The sequence below is a fragment of the Salmo trutta genome, chromosome 12 (genome assembly GCF_901001165.1).
Source record: "Salmo trutta chromosome 12, fSalTru1.1, whole genome shotgun sequence".
NCBI classification, from domain to species: Eukaryota; Metazoa; Chordata; class Actinopteri; order Salmoniformes; family Salmonidae; genus Salmo; species Salmo trutta.
In genome coordinates this window covers 70,905,847-70,920,340 of record NC_042968.1, presented here as the reverse complement: position 1 = coordinate 70,920,340, position 14,494 = coordinate 70,905,847, and the positions used below count along the sequence as shown (strand labels likewise).

Genomic DNA, 14,494 nt, shown 5'->3' with positions numbered 1-14,494 from the left:
GACAAGCAGCATAGTGCCTTAAGGGTGCCAGCTTTCATCAGGGTAAGCAGACGACACAGTCTTGTTACTGAGCTGACAAACTGTCACGGCACTGTCAGCCCACGCAGTTACTGACTCCATGCAGCTATGATCACCTTTAAACTGATGAGAACGACCTTTGGGGAGGACGTGTGTGTGCATATGTACGTGTGTGTGTGTGTGTGTAGGTCACAAAAATCTCCTTGTTTAGTGTATCTCACTCCATTTGTATCTGTGTGCATCTGTCTTGTCTGTGTGTATCTATAACCGTGACCTCCGCTTTACAACGATAATTCAAAACATTGTTTTACAGCATGTGTGCTACCGGTATTCATTTTTTTAAAGAGAGAGATGAATAATCATTATAACCTTCACAAGCATTCTTCAAAATCCACCTCAGCTACAACACCGGGTGCTTCCTTAGTTGCTGCCACACTGTTTTTATTCTAGTACGAAATAACATTTCAATTGCCGTTATGAACACTGATCAAGGTAAAGGTCACATTTATGAATGATAACTAACACATTTCATTATTCTAACAAAACAAAGGTCAGCCTGCTGACATTAACGGAATGCTGTGTTCAAGGATTTCTAATGGTAGTGTGGACAAAGAGGACTTTAGCCATGTAGGTCACAGTAGCTTTGGTGTTATTCTGCATCCCAGTATTTCACACCCTCGGGAGAAGTGGGTTATTCACAGCTCACTAGACAACACTCTTTGTATCTATTATCATAAACTGTTGCATTGTTCATTTTTAGAGGGAACAGATTGTTCACTGGCATCTAAAGTAAAATGCATATTGGCGGAGATTAAATCAGTTCTTATTTTCAGAAGTACTTATAGTTATTTCACAGTGTGAATTTCATTCTAACAATGGAAACAAACTTGTACGACTGGGTGCTACATTTGAAAAGTAGCTTCAATGAAAGTCAGTTAAAAATAATACATGTATTTTGTCCATTCTTCCTTCATAATAAAATCTTGCATGTTGATTTTAGAGAAACGTCATCTCTTCAAAACGCCTAACATGGTGGACTAAAATGAGCGAAAATTAAAATCAATGGCTGAAATACAATATTACATATTCTATACGTACAGTCATAACAACTGGCATTGGGTACTGTGCGTCGAGCCACTTTGAGACAGCCCTTGTAATAAGTGGTATACTGAGTGTTCAGTGGATTTCACTCAGGGTCATCTGGGCTACCTTCAGATGCATCCGCCTAGAATAACAGGGCTTTATCAAAGATTTGGGCAAGCTCCAAACAATCCCGTCTGCTCTGTTCTGCAAGCTTAATGCGATCACAAGTGGGTAAACTGGAAAAGGATGTCACTCTAAAAACAGTTTGTCTTTTTTTATGTTTTGCGATACGGCATTCGCCTCACTCTTGAGAAGAGAGCTCTAATGGTTCAACCATTTCTCTTTCTCATTCTCTTTGTGTAAAGTCAGCCATGCTTCTCCCCTGCTCTTAGGGGCTTGTGTAATGGCTGCAATGACACACCTCAGGGTTGTCCTTTTTCTCCGCTGGGTAGACATTCCATCCCTGACGCCCTTGCTGGGAGCTTACATGCTTCAACCTCGTCTTCCCACACACAGGCATGCAAACTAACCAACACACACACACACACACACACACACACACACACACACACACACACACACACACACACACACACACACACACACACACACACACACACACACACACACACACACACACACACACACACACACACAACAGCCTATGTATCCTGCTAACATCTCAATGTTTGCCCAATAACAACACTCATGGCAGGCTTTTGTCTTTGTACAGTGTCCACCCAAGTGATTTACCAGCCAAAATGGCTCTGTTATATCTGTCCCTCTCTATTCGTTTAAATGGCTGCCTCTGATGAGTGTCACCTCTTTGTTAGACCTGAGAACATCCTCTTTCAAGCTCAATAGCCAAATCTCCAAATATGAGAAGCTGCAGATTAAACACAGCAATATGCTTTCGATGGGTGCTTGAAATTTCACAGCCTACTAATTTTAATCCTACTATTGCACAGTCAGCATCCATTTATGAGAGGGTAAGATGCTGAAAGAGGACTTTCTGGAGGCTTTTGAAAAGTTTCCCACCTGATTGTCCCACGAGGAGCCAAAAATGTAGATCCCTGTACAATAATACAGTGGTTAGCATATCCTCCAGCTCATCCTCTGTTATGGCTGTTTTAGTGTTCATGGTAGATGATCATACTGCCCTTGTTAATGAAGTTCTGATACAGTGAGGGCACACAGGAATAGAAAATGAAGGACTTGTCCACAAATCTGTTAAAGAATCTGGACTCTTTAGTGAGGTGTCAGAGAGCATCCCATACCATACTGTGCCATATCAAGTCACTCTACCTCTCCCCCTGTCCTTGAAGCCCTAGCGCTCCTGATGTATGTGAATGCCCTGTACTGGAAGGTCAGTGGCAGTGATGAGGGCAGCTCACAGAGTACTTCTCTCCTGCCGTGTCCACTGACCCAGAGTCAGTAGGTTAATGACCAGCGCCATTGAAAGCCATCCCTCATTCTGTACCTGCCACTGGTCTGGGAGCAGCTCCCGTCCCCCTTTCACTGCCCTTGTCACCCACCCCTGACAAATACTGTATCAAGCACATAGCTCCCAGAGGCTGTCTCAGTACCCAGCGACCACATAGCCACAGTAGTCGATAGCATCACAGTCCTGTGCTTTGATCCCTATCTGGCCAACTTGGCTTTTTTCCTCCCTGCTTTTATTTCTCCCACCAACCTGCCCACTAAATCTAATCTCACTTGGCTTTGTTAAAATCTTTCAAGGTTGCGCCTGGTCTTTTTGGATTTTTTTCTCGCTGCCTTCTTTCCTTTTCCAATTGATCCACTTCCCCTCTGGTGTCGTAGCTCTTTATGCTAATGCCAATGGCCTGTTCATGCTAATGTATTCATTAATTTCTCCGGCACTTTTGATGGTTTGCAGAGAGCGTAGTGAGGCAACGTTTTCTCCAGTACTATTGACAATAAAATGGAATCCTAGGTGACGGTTAATGAACGGAATGACACCCATTGTCTTATCCCCATGTGTTAGTACACGACTACTTTTAATTGTTTATACAAATAAGCAGCATGCAAGCAAAAGTGTAAGCTATCTACTGTCTGTTGATACATCTACCTCTAGGGGGGCAGCCGAGTCTTGACCTTAAGAGAGAGCAAGCACTTCACTGGAATGTTAATGAAAACTTATCACAGACTTCTGAGTCACCACTGAACTTTCACTTCACTTTCCCCACAGATGCATGTTCCTCTCACAGACACAGATAAACACACACATAAGTGCTGTCGTGTCTTTGGGCATCATTAAACTGAAGACATGTTTATCAAATAACTCTCTGTAATTATTATTACGCGATTAAACTGATTAATCGTGTAACTGTAATTAACTAGAAGGTTGGGGCACCAAGGAAAATATTCAGATTACAAAGTTATAATTTTCCAGATATCATAATATCTGATCTATGAGTCTTCTGATTTAATGACTTATTATTTTTACATCGTGTCAGTCATATTCCAAACGTCGTAAATTGTTGTTTATCTGCACGAACACAGTCTTCACTAAGTCATCCATACATCAATTGTCTTAAAATCATTTATTTACTAAACTAAGTAATTCACAGAAAGCATACAAAACAGTAGGTATCGTTACAAAGAAATGGTAGAGGAATGTCCCCTAGTGGGCTAAACCGGCATGGCGGCTTGTTAAACAAAGGGTGATAAGGGTCAGCTGAGAAGGCACTACAGAGTTGATAAATATTAACAATTGAAATGCTAATCCTTTGCACATGAACGCTCACTCATTCGGGAACAATTGCAATCAATATATATATTTACGCTCAGTGTGTCGTCGGGATCCTTGTTGGAGAGTTCTGTTCTGTTGGAGAGTTTTTTTCTCTCTCTCTCTCTCTCTCTCTCTCTCTCTCTCTCTCTCTCTCTCTTGGTTAGAATGGATCTTTCAAAGCGACATTCGTTCATGTCGTTATAGAATGGACGTTTTGTCGGTTGTCGCGTTCAATGATACCGAATTCCTAGCTGCAGACTAGTAATTAATATCAAAGACTTGTTATTATTCTGTTGGTATCAATAGTCTAAGAGTTTAACCACGTGGTATGGTTAAAGTTCAGTAGAGGAATGCATGGTCAAACCTTGGCCCTCTCATTATTGAGGTAAGCTGGTCTAAATAAAGAAACCCTGGGTGGGGTTTATATACTGAACGTAGATAAGTCTGTCACATGACGCCAGGTCCTGTCTGTGTCCCTGGGGGCGTGCCGATGACTTAGTTAAGACTTTGAACAGAAATACAATTCTCTCACATTAACATCAGTACATAGCATCTCAACATATTCCAAATAGCTTTATCCTTATTCATTCAGTTGATACAACCATTTAGATGTAAGTCCCATAGCTGAGGCTATTATATAAACATTATTATGGTAATATGGCCGTATTGTCTCTCATGAGTTTCACAACATTGTACAAAATGGACCAGTTCATAGCTGGATTCTTCACCGATCTTTTATACCTTCTCCAGACCATAAATGTTGTTCGATTCCCCCGTCCTGTGAGGTGGAATAATTCCTTTGTCGCTCTATGAAACCACTCTGTTTCAAAGCTGTGGCCATGAGGCAGGACATTCTCCTTCGGAATTTATGACCGCACTCACTTAGCCTGGGTTGGAGACAGAAGGAGGGGGATGGTGCATAGAAAACCCAAAGAGGCCAACGTCATGACAGTGCACACACTTGTTTTCAAAAACACACACACACACACACACACACACACACACACACACACACACACACACACACACACACACACACACAGTACCAATTGTTTATTTCACAAAGTCTCTCTTTCTCTCTCTCTTTCTATCTGTAGAGATGTCAGGTACTGGGGCAGATATATCTCAGGTGCATTGGAAGCAGCAGTGGTTGGAGAACGGGACACTGTATTTCCACGTGTCCATGAGCACCTCTGAGCAGCTGATCCAGACCACCGTGCCCACGGCCCGGGAACCTGCTCACATCCTGCACGAACACATGCACCTGCTGCACATCTCTGTTATGGTAAGAAACACATACAGTCGTGGCCAAACGTTTTGAGAATGACACAAATATTAATTTTCACAAAGTCTGCTGCTTCAGTGTCTTTAGATATTTTTGTCAGATCTTACTATGGGATACTGAAGTATAATTACAAGCATTTCATAAGTGTCAAAGGCTTTTATTGACAATTACATGAAGTTGATGCAGAGTCAATATTTGCAGTGTTGACCCTTCTTTTTCAAGACCTCTGCAATCCGCCCTGGCATGCTGTCAATTAACTTCTGGGCCACATCCTGACTGATGGCAGCCCATTCTTGCATAATCAATGTTTGGAGTTTGTAAGAATTTGTGGGTTTTTGTTTGTCCACCTGCCTCTTGAGGATTGACCACAAGTTCTTAATAAGATTAAGGTCTGGGGAGTTTCCTGGCCATGGACCCAAAATATTGATGTTTTGTTCCCCGAGCCAATTAGTTATCACTATTGCCTTATGGCAAGGTGCTCCATCATGCTGGAAAAGGCATTGTTCGTCACCAAACTGTTCCTGGATGGTTGGGAGAAGTTGCTCTCGGAGGATGTGTTGGTACCATTCTTTATTCATGGCTGTGTTCTTAGGCAAAATTGTGAGTGAGCCCACTCCCTTGGCTGAGAAGCAACCCCACACATGAATGGTCTCAGGATGCTTTACTGTTGGCATGACACAGGACTGATGGTAGCGCTCACCTTGTCTTCTCCGGACAATTTTTTTTCTGGATGCCCCAAACAATCGGTAAGGGGATTCATCCGAGAAAATTACTTTACCCCAGTCCTCAGCAGTCCAATGCCTGTACCTTTTGCAGAATATCAGTCTGTCCCTGATGTTTTCCTGGAGAGAAGTGGCTTCTTTGCTGCCCTTCTTGACACCAGGCCATCCTCCAAAAGTCTTCGCCTCACTGTGCGTGCAGATGCACTCACACTTGCCTGCTGCCATTCCTGAGCAAGCTCTGTACTGGTGGTGCCCCGATCCCGCAGATGAATCAACTTTAGGAGACGGTCCTGGCACTTGCTGGACTTTCTTGGGCACCCTGAAGACTTCTTCACAACAATTGAACTGCTCTCCTTGAAGTTCTTGATGATCCGATAAATGGTTGATTTAGGTGCAATCTTACTGGCAGCAATATCCTTGCCTGTGAAGCCCTTTTTGTGCAAAGCAATGATGACGGCACTTGTTTCCTTGCAGGTAACCATGATTGACAGAGGAAGAACAATGATTCCAAGCACCACCCTCCTTTTGAAGCTTCCAGTCTGTTATTCAAACTCAATCAGCATGACAGAGTGATCTCCAGCCGTGTCCTCGTCAACACTCACACCTGTGTTAACGAGAGAATCACTGGCATGATGTCAGCTGGTCCTTTTGAGGGAGGGCTGAAATGCAGTGGCAATGTTTTTGGGGGATTCAGTTCATTTGCATGGCAAAGAGGGACTTTGCAATTAATTGCAATTCATCTGATCACTCTTCATAACATTCTGGAGTATATGGAAATTGCCATTATACAAACTGAGGCAGCAAACTTTGTGAAAATGTATATTTGTGTCATTCTCAAAACTTTTGGCCACGACTGTACACACACATGCATGTTCACACACACCCACACACACACACACATCCTTTAACAACAGCTTTGTGATAGAAGCACCCACAGATGGGCACGCATTTCACACATCTCCTTTGTTCTTCTGGAAACATAGACATACCAATAAACCTTCTCAAACATGTGCACCTTTACACCTCTACTACCATATCCATCTGTTCACCTGCCTCTGCATGCTCCACAAGTCTCTACTGCTCTCCTATAGGTCGCTATCAATAAAACGTCACAATATGGTGCAAAGCGTTCGATTTGGCTGCTGGGGGGCTAGGAGACCCCCAGCTCTGCTAAAACCATTGACATCTTGGGGGCGTTTTCAAAGGATTGTTAAATAAATATAACTATTTGGTTGTTATATCATCATCACCTCTTGAAGAGCATAGAACTTCACATTTCAGATTATTCCATTCAAAACAATTGTCAAATTTACCTCTATCATCAGAGTTATACAGAAATGAACTGTATGCTTTTCATGATCAGTAAACATGAATTGATCATATATTTTCAGACATGTGAGGGTAACCTATCCATTTGGCATGTAGCTAGCTAAGCAAACAATGTCATTTAGCTTGTCATTTGGCTTGCTTCCAAAGAGATTCGTTTTTGGAAAGAGCTTGACATCAGCAAGTCCTCGTCCTGGTAAAGTTGTCAGTCGGACTACTGTCATCACCACTATAGATAGCAAGCAAATATAGCCATCTAGTTTACCCCCTGAAAGTTAGTCAATTTGGCATGGCATGGTCCGTCAACCAGCAAACTTGATTAAACACTCTTGAAAACAGTGTTGAAAAGGGGATAATGTTGGAGAAAAAAGTACATTAGGTCTACTTATCACTATGTTTAGCAAACTGTACAAGTCTCTACTGGCAGCTTGTAAAGTACATGCACCCTTCTGCTGCTTGACAGGCAGAGCCCAAAAAGGATGGGAAATGAACCTAAACCACTCATACTGGTCAGGTATAGTTCACTTTTATTTTATATCACTCAAATAGCCAATATTTACAGATATTGTGAGGCTACCCTCACGTATTTCAAATTACATGATCAATTGATGTTTACTGATCATGAAACGCATACAGTTCATTTCTGTATAATTCTGATGATAGAGGTACATTTGACAATTCTTTTGCATGGAATAATCTGAAATGTGTAGTTCTGACTATGCTCTTCAAGAGGTGATGATGATATTACAACCAAATAGTTCAGATTTATTTAACAATCCCTTGAAAACGGCACATAGTTGTCAATGGTTTTAGCGGCGCTGGGGATCTCCTTGTCCCCCAGCAGGCAAATCGAACACTTATTGTGACATTTTATTGATAACAACCTATACACCTACACACATCTCTCTTCTTCAGTCCATTAGACACCTCTCCACTGGTATGTCCTTACAAGTATTCTCTCCGTTCAACTATCTCCTCTCGCACCTCTCCAGTCCCCTCTCTTCACTTCTCCACACTCTGTTTGCTCTCCTCTTTCTCACGTCTCACTCCTCTCTTTCTTTCTTATATTATCTCTATTCCTTGCTCCAGACGTCACTTCTCATCTCTCCAACTTAATCGCCTCTCAATACACTCCTCTTTTCTCTGCCCCTTTTGACCCCTCTCTCCACCTCCACCCCATCCTCACATCTCTTCACATTCGCTTCTCTCTGCCTCTCTCTTTCTCTCTCTTTCCCCCTCTCTCTTTCCTTTTTTCTTTGCCTCTTGACTCGCTGTCCTCAGGGGAATTAGTACTGGGCGATATGGCCAAAATATCATATCACGGAATAGTAAAAAACATTACGGTATGACGTTATTTGACAGTATTTTATGTTTTTAAATTATACAATTTCTAAATTTGCTTTATAAGTAGTGCATGACCTCAGGGTGGCAACACATACCTTCTATGTGATTTAAATGGGTCTTTCTCCATTCTGATTGTTTTATACTGTTCAATTCAACTTCAACCCCAATTTTCTTTTTAGCATTTTCATACATTTCTGTATTTCCTGCACTCATTTGAGAAAATGTCCACACTGCCATGTAGGGCTGCACGGTATGGGCAAACAATCTAAACCTTATTTCGAACCAAATGTTGCAATAGCGATTTTACTTATGATTTAGAGCAAAACACTTGGGTGAAATGTTGTAATCATGGAAATGGAATGATTATTATAATTCGAAGGAAAATGCCAGGGAGGAGTTATTGTGATTGGTTCTTACCCTAAGTGTTTTTTTAAGAACCAAAGTGTTCTATAATCTTTGGCTACATTGACTGTTAAATCTTAGCTACTTCATGTAGCTAACATATTAATGCTTCTTGTATTCTTCTTTGATTTAGAAGGTACTGTTGCACAAACAACATGCTGATTTAGGTCTACACCATCACTGGTATTATCAGGCTGTATAACTAATTATGTTTGCTCTGACTCAGTACATTCATTAGCTAGCTACCTAGCGTTTAGCATTAGCGGCTAACAAGATTTAGGCCCAACTTGCAAAGAAAAGACAAACTAGCTGTTTTCAGATGTAAGCAACACAAACTAATAGTGCAATTTTAGAACACTACTGGATTTATATGAAGAAGCAAAGTGAAAACAGCATTGTTGTCATCAACATTGTTGCATGTGCTGCATTGACCATGCAGACTGAACGCAAGTGTCTCGTGGTCGAGGAACAACAAAGAGAGAGAGCGGAGAGAGATGACTCAAGTAGCGAAGTAAACTATAAAAATGGACGTTAAACACGGCGTACCACATTTAACAAACCAAACATTCACATACTGTTATACAAGGTAAAGTAAAAACCCAAACCGGTCAATGCATCAATACCGGTATATCGTAAAATACGCTATACTGCCCAGCCCTAAGGAGAATTGCTGTATCATGTGCATCATCCATCCATGCTGTCCGATGCAAATCTCTCACCCACCCTCAATGTGTCTCTCTGCTGACTAGCACTGTTTCAGGGCATAAACATTAGCAGGCTCTGTTTTTAAATATCACTCCACTGAGTGAAGAGCCAGAGGTTATTCCGGGCAAGCTGGTTGTGCGATCTAAAGTGGGTTCAAGCTCAGAGCAGGCCTTATTTCATGCTTTCAGTCACCCCTCTTGGTTTTCTTTTGATACTTCCACTTGGACTTGATGTGAATGGTAGCATGTGTGTTTATCCGTGCGGAATCTCATCATCTGTGAAATTGGGGAAGGATATTGAATAGGAAGGAAGAGGATCAGGAAACACGGTGTATGCGTCTGGCCTCGGGGCCCAGGATGTCTCCTGGCTCTTTGCATCATTAAGTGTAATTCTGTCAGTTCTGTGACAGGTTCAAGTCTGAGTGCTCTATTCTTTTGACATTGAGCTGTCGGTTTCTCTCTCCCCATTCCTCCTACGTTCAGTCTCTCCATCACATACGTGGAAAGGACATCTTATTGACATGGAACTCTGATAACCTTTTGAGTTGTGCAGTTTATTCTGATTTGTTTAGATTAGTGTCCATATTATTGGAATTTCAATTGCTCTATTAATAGATACATTACCGGTTTTAGAACACCTACTCATTCAAAGGTTTTTATTTATTTTTACTATTTTCTACATTGTAGAATAGTAGTGAAGACATCAAAACTATGAAATAACACATGGAATAATGTAGGAACCAAAAAGTGTTAAACAAAATATATTTTATATTTGAGATTCTTCAAATAGCCACCCTTTGCCTTGATGACAGCTTTGCACACTCTTGGCATTCTCTCAACCAGCTTCATGAGGTAGTCACCTGGAATGCATTTCAATTAACAGGTTTGCCTTGTTAAAAGTTAATTTGTGGAATTTCTTTCCTTCTTAATGCATTTGAGCCAATCAGTTGTGTGGTATACAGAAGATAGCCCTATTCGGTAAAAGATCAAGCCCATATTATGACAAGAATAGCTCAAATAAACAAAGAGAAACGACAGTCCATCATTACTTTAAGACATGAAGGTCAGTCAATATGGAACATTTCAAGAACTTTGAAAGTTTATTTAAGTGAAGTTGCAAAAAACATCAAGCGCTATGATGAAACTGACTCTCATGAGGACCGCCACAGGAATGGAAGACACAGAGTTAAGAAAATGCAGCCCAAAGGACACCAATAAGAAGAAGAGACTTGCTTGGGCCAAGAAGGACGAGCAATGGACATTAGACCGGTGGAAATTTGTCCTTTGGTCTGGAGTCCAAGTTGGAGATTTTTGGTTCCAACCACTGCATCTTTGTGAGATGCGGTGTGGGTGAACGAATGATCTCCGCATGTGTATTTCCAACCTTAAAGCATGGAGGAGGAGTTGTTATGGTGTGGGGGTGCTTTGCTAGTGACACTGTCTGTGATTCATTTTGAATTCAAGGCACACTTAACCAGCATGGTTACCACATTATTCTGCAGCGATAGGCCATCCCATTGGGCATGGTGGGACTATCATTTGTTTTTCAACAGGACAATGACCCAACAATTTGGCTCCCGAGTGGCACAGCGGTCTACGGCACTGCATCTCAGTGCTAGAGGCGTCACTACAGACCCTAGTTCGATTCCAGGCTGTATCACAACTGGCCGTGATTTGGAGTCCCACAGGGCGGCACATTTAAAAAACAGATTTAAAAAACACCTTATGGAACAGCGCAGACTATGAAGCAACACATGCATACACGATAACATACGCACTATATATACACATGGATTTAGTACTGTAGATATGTGGTAGTGGTGGAGTATGGGCCTGAGGGCACACAGTGTGTTGTGAAATCTTTCAATGTATTGTAATTTTGCTGGACTGTAGCTCAGTTGGTAGAGCATGGTGTTTGCAACACCAGGGTTGTGGGTTCGATTCCCACGGGGGGCCAGCACAGAAAAAATAAAAAATAAATAAAAATGTATGAAATGTATGCATTCACTACTGTAAGTCGCTCTGGATAAGAGCGTCTGCTAAATGACGTAAATGTAAATGTAAATGTAAATGGACTCCAGGAAGAGTAGCTGCTGCTTTGGCAGCAGCTAATGGGGATACATTAGCTGCTCCATACAAATACAATCGGCCCAGCGTCGTCCGGGTTAGGGTTTGGCTGAATTTGTTCTTAACTGACTTGCCTAGTTAAATAAAGGTTAAATCAAATATACAAAAATACAGAAAACACTCCTCCAGGCTGTGTAAGGGCTATTTTACCAAGAAGGAGAGTGCTGCATCAACCCATACAAAAATGTTAATTCATTATAATACACACAATAATTCACATTTCTTGTTACTGCAGGGTTATTTTCCTACTGTGAGAAACGGATCAAATTAAGATCCTGCATCTGTATAGAGTGCTAGCATTCAAATTAAGGAGCATTTCACCTTAAATAATGTGCAGTATGGAGCTCACAAAGGCACATTTACTGCCCCAAGGTAAGCATTACTTTCAGCAGACAAAATAAATGTATGATCTTATGTGCTAAATAAAATGCTCTTGTATTTTCAAAGTACACTTAGCTTTTCACCAAACATGACCCTACAGTGATCATAACTAAAATGTGTATATCCCTATTACCATATCATTAAAAACATAGACATTCACTGTATGATCTTAACATTAAAATCAAATTACTATTTAAACACAAAGACATGTTTCTCCTTTTTTGAACTGCCTTGCCAAAAATAACACGAAACGCACAACTTAAAGTTCCTTTCAAAAAGCTTCGGGCATGGCATTAAACTCACTTAAGTAAGGAACAAGGACAAGCTTTCATTCTTCCACTCTAATTGGCTGACTTGTCAATCATGTCGAACAAGTGAAAGCACGCCAGGATAATGATGATTTTATAGGTTACACTTAGACCTCTGTGTCTCAGATGATAGGCTGCTGCCAGCTGTACTAGCCTCGAGATTCGGATAATGAGCTTCCTCTTACTCATGATGAAGAACAAATAAGGGAATTAAATACAGGTTGTGAAAATCGCCGACATGAGGGCCAAAAGGTAAATGTTTTGTTATTCAATGAAGAAAAAGTAGAGTTGGATCAGGGGTCTGTGACCATTAGCTGTGCTTCCACCACCAGCTTCTCTCATTAGCCTCTCTTAACTTTTCCAGTTATTTGGAAAGATTTGATTGGGGGAAAGTGTGCATGACACATGCATAAATTACGTCTTTAGGGAAATGTTAAAATGGATGTATACCTTTGAATTGGTATTCAGTATAGAAATGTGGTCGGGAGGGCTGTGTTTTCCATGGCTCTGTTTTAAGTGCTCATTGGCATATTTAAACCCATTGACTATCAATTCCAGGAAACTGTTCCAGCATTACGAAGAACTTTCCTTCTGCTGTTATGCTGGTCAACCAGGACCAGTCACACTAAGAGCCCCTAGCTTGATCAGTCCTGACTCAGACCCCCATCATGACCTTCTATGCCCCTGACTCCTCCCTGTCTGGCCTTGCTACATTACCGTGTCTGGTCCGAGACCGTCTGGTCGTAGGGGTACATTAGCATGCGCCGGGCACTCGTCGGCTCCCCTTACATAAGCGTTTACAGCAACTCCGCTCCCTGCATGGCTAATGTTGTGTCTGTTCCAGCAGCCTTGCCTGGAGGGCTTTATGTGACACCACTGATTCGAGCTCTCATCCTCAACATCGAGTGATCAAACACTTGCGTTGAAGGTACCACACAGAAAGTATAATGGTGGTCAGCGAAGCTTTTGTTTTTTTCTGCTTTTTGGGTGGTTATTTTAGGGTGTTTGCTGACAGGTTTTAGGATAACTCACACTGGCCTATAGTTATAAAGCAAGAATGAGCCCATTGGAAATCAACCCACTAATAGTTATAAAGCCAGAATAAGCCCATTGGTTATCAACTCACTAATAGTTATAAAGCCAGAATAAGCCCATTGGAAATCAACCCACTACTGTGTTATTAACATGTAATAATAGCTTCAGAAGCGCCTTGGTTGTCTTAGCATAGGGACTAAGAAGAGGATGGCTTGCTTTGCACTCTCTTGTCATTACCATTGATCCATGCCGTTTACCAATAATTGGGCATTATGCTAACCCAGTTGCTCTGGTGGCCTACGTACTTATTGTGCAAAGGCTGTGGGAGATAATTGCCAAACCTTGCAGAGCAGCTAGTGCCAAGCTTACAATTCGGGCTCTCAAACAGAGAAGGAAATGGAAAAGAGAGGAAACAAAGGCATACTGTAGAATGTTATCCTCCTGCATCCTATCTGCCAGAGCCATTCATGCACAAGTCGGAATTAAATGGAATCGATAGTGATGAAGCAGTCTCTGACAGATCCTTTTACATTCCCCCTCAGAGCCAGAGAAGGAAGTGTGGCGCGTGGAATTATTAACACCTAGTGCTAACCACTTTGCCGCCACAAAAGAGTCACAGTGGCTGTTTGATCAGGCTTGCGAGATGTACTGCGCCACGCATTAAACAAAACCACCCGGCAACCGAGAGAGAGAGAGAGAGAGAGAGAGAGCAAAAGCAATTTCCCTGCCTCACTGGAACCCCCATTCCCCCCAGAACAGAATCCATCCATGTTTTAGGAATCTCAAGCTAAGACATATGAGGATAGAAGGACTAGGCACAGAGTGTGTGCATCTGTTCCTGGCACAGTAAGGATGGGAATGAAATATAATACTCTGCAATACTATTGTCAAGTTTCAAAGAGAAAAAAAAGACAGATTTCTTGTCAGCCATAGTAGTGGTAAGGTGGATATTTCTTACATAAATGACGACACGTTTGGGTTCGCTTGGAGGACAAGTAGTATTTTAA

The 14,494-nt window shown here is 41.7% G+C and overlaps 1 protein-coding gene across 1 annotated transcript in view; it reads left to right on the top strand.

The window, feature by feature from the left end:
• The window catches only part of LOC115204090 (astrotactin-2), a 525,217-nt gene that overhangs the window by 74,690 nt on the left and 436,033 nt on the right, over positions 1 to 14,494 (top strand). Inside the window, exon 2 of the mRNA XM_029769397.1 lies at positions 4,951 to 5,138. Coding sequence (XP_029625257.1) covers positions 4,951 to 5,138 — 188 coding nt within the window. The remainder of the gene's footprint in view (positions 1 to 4,950; positions 5,139 to 14,494) is intronic.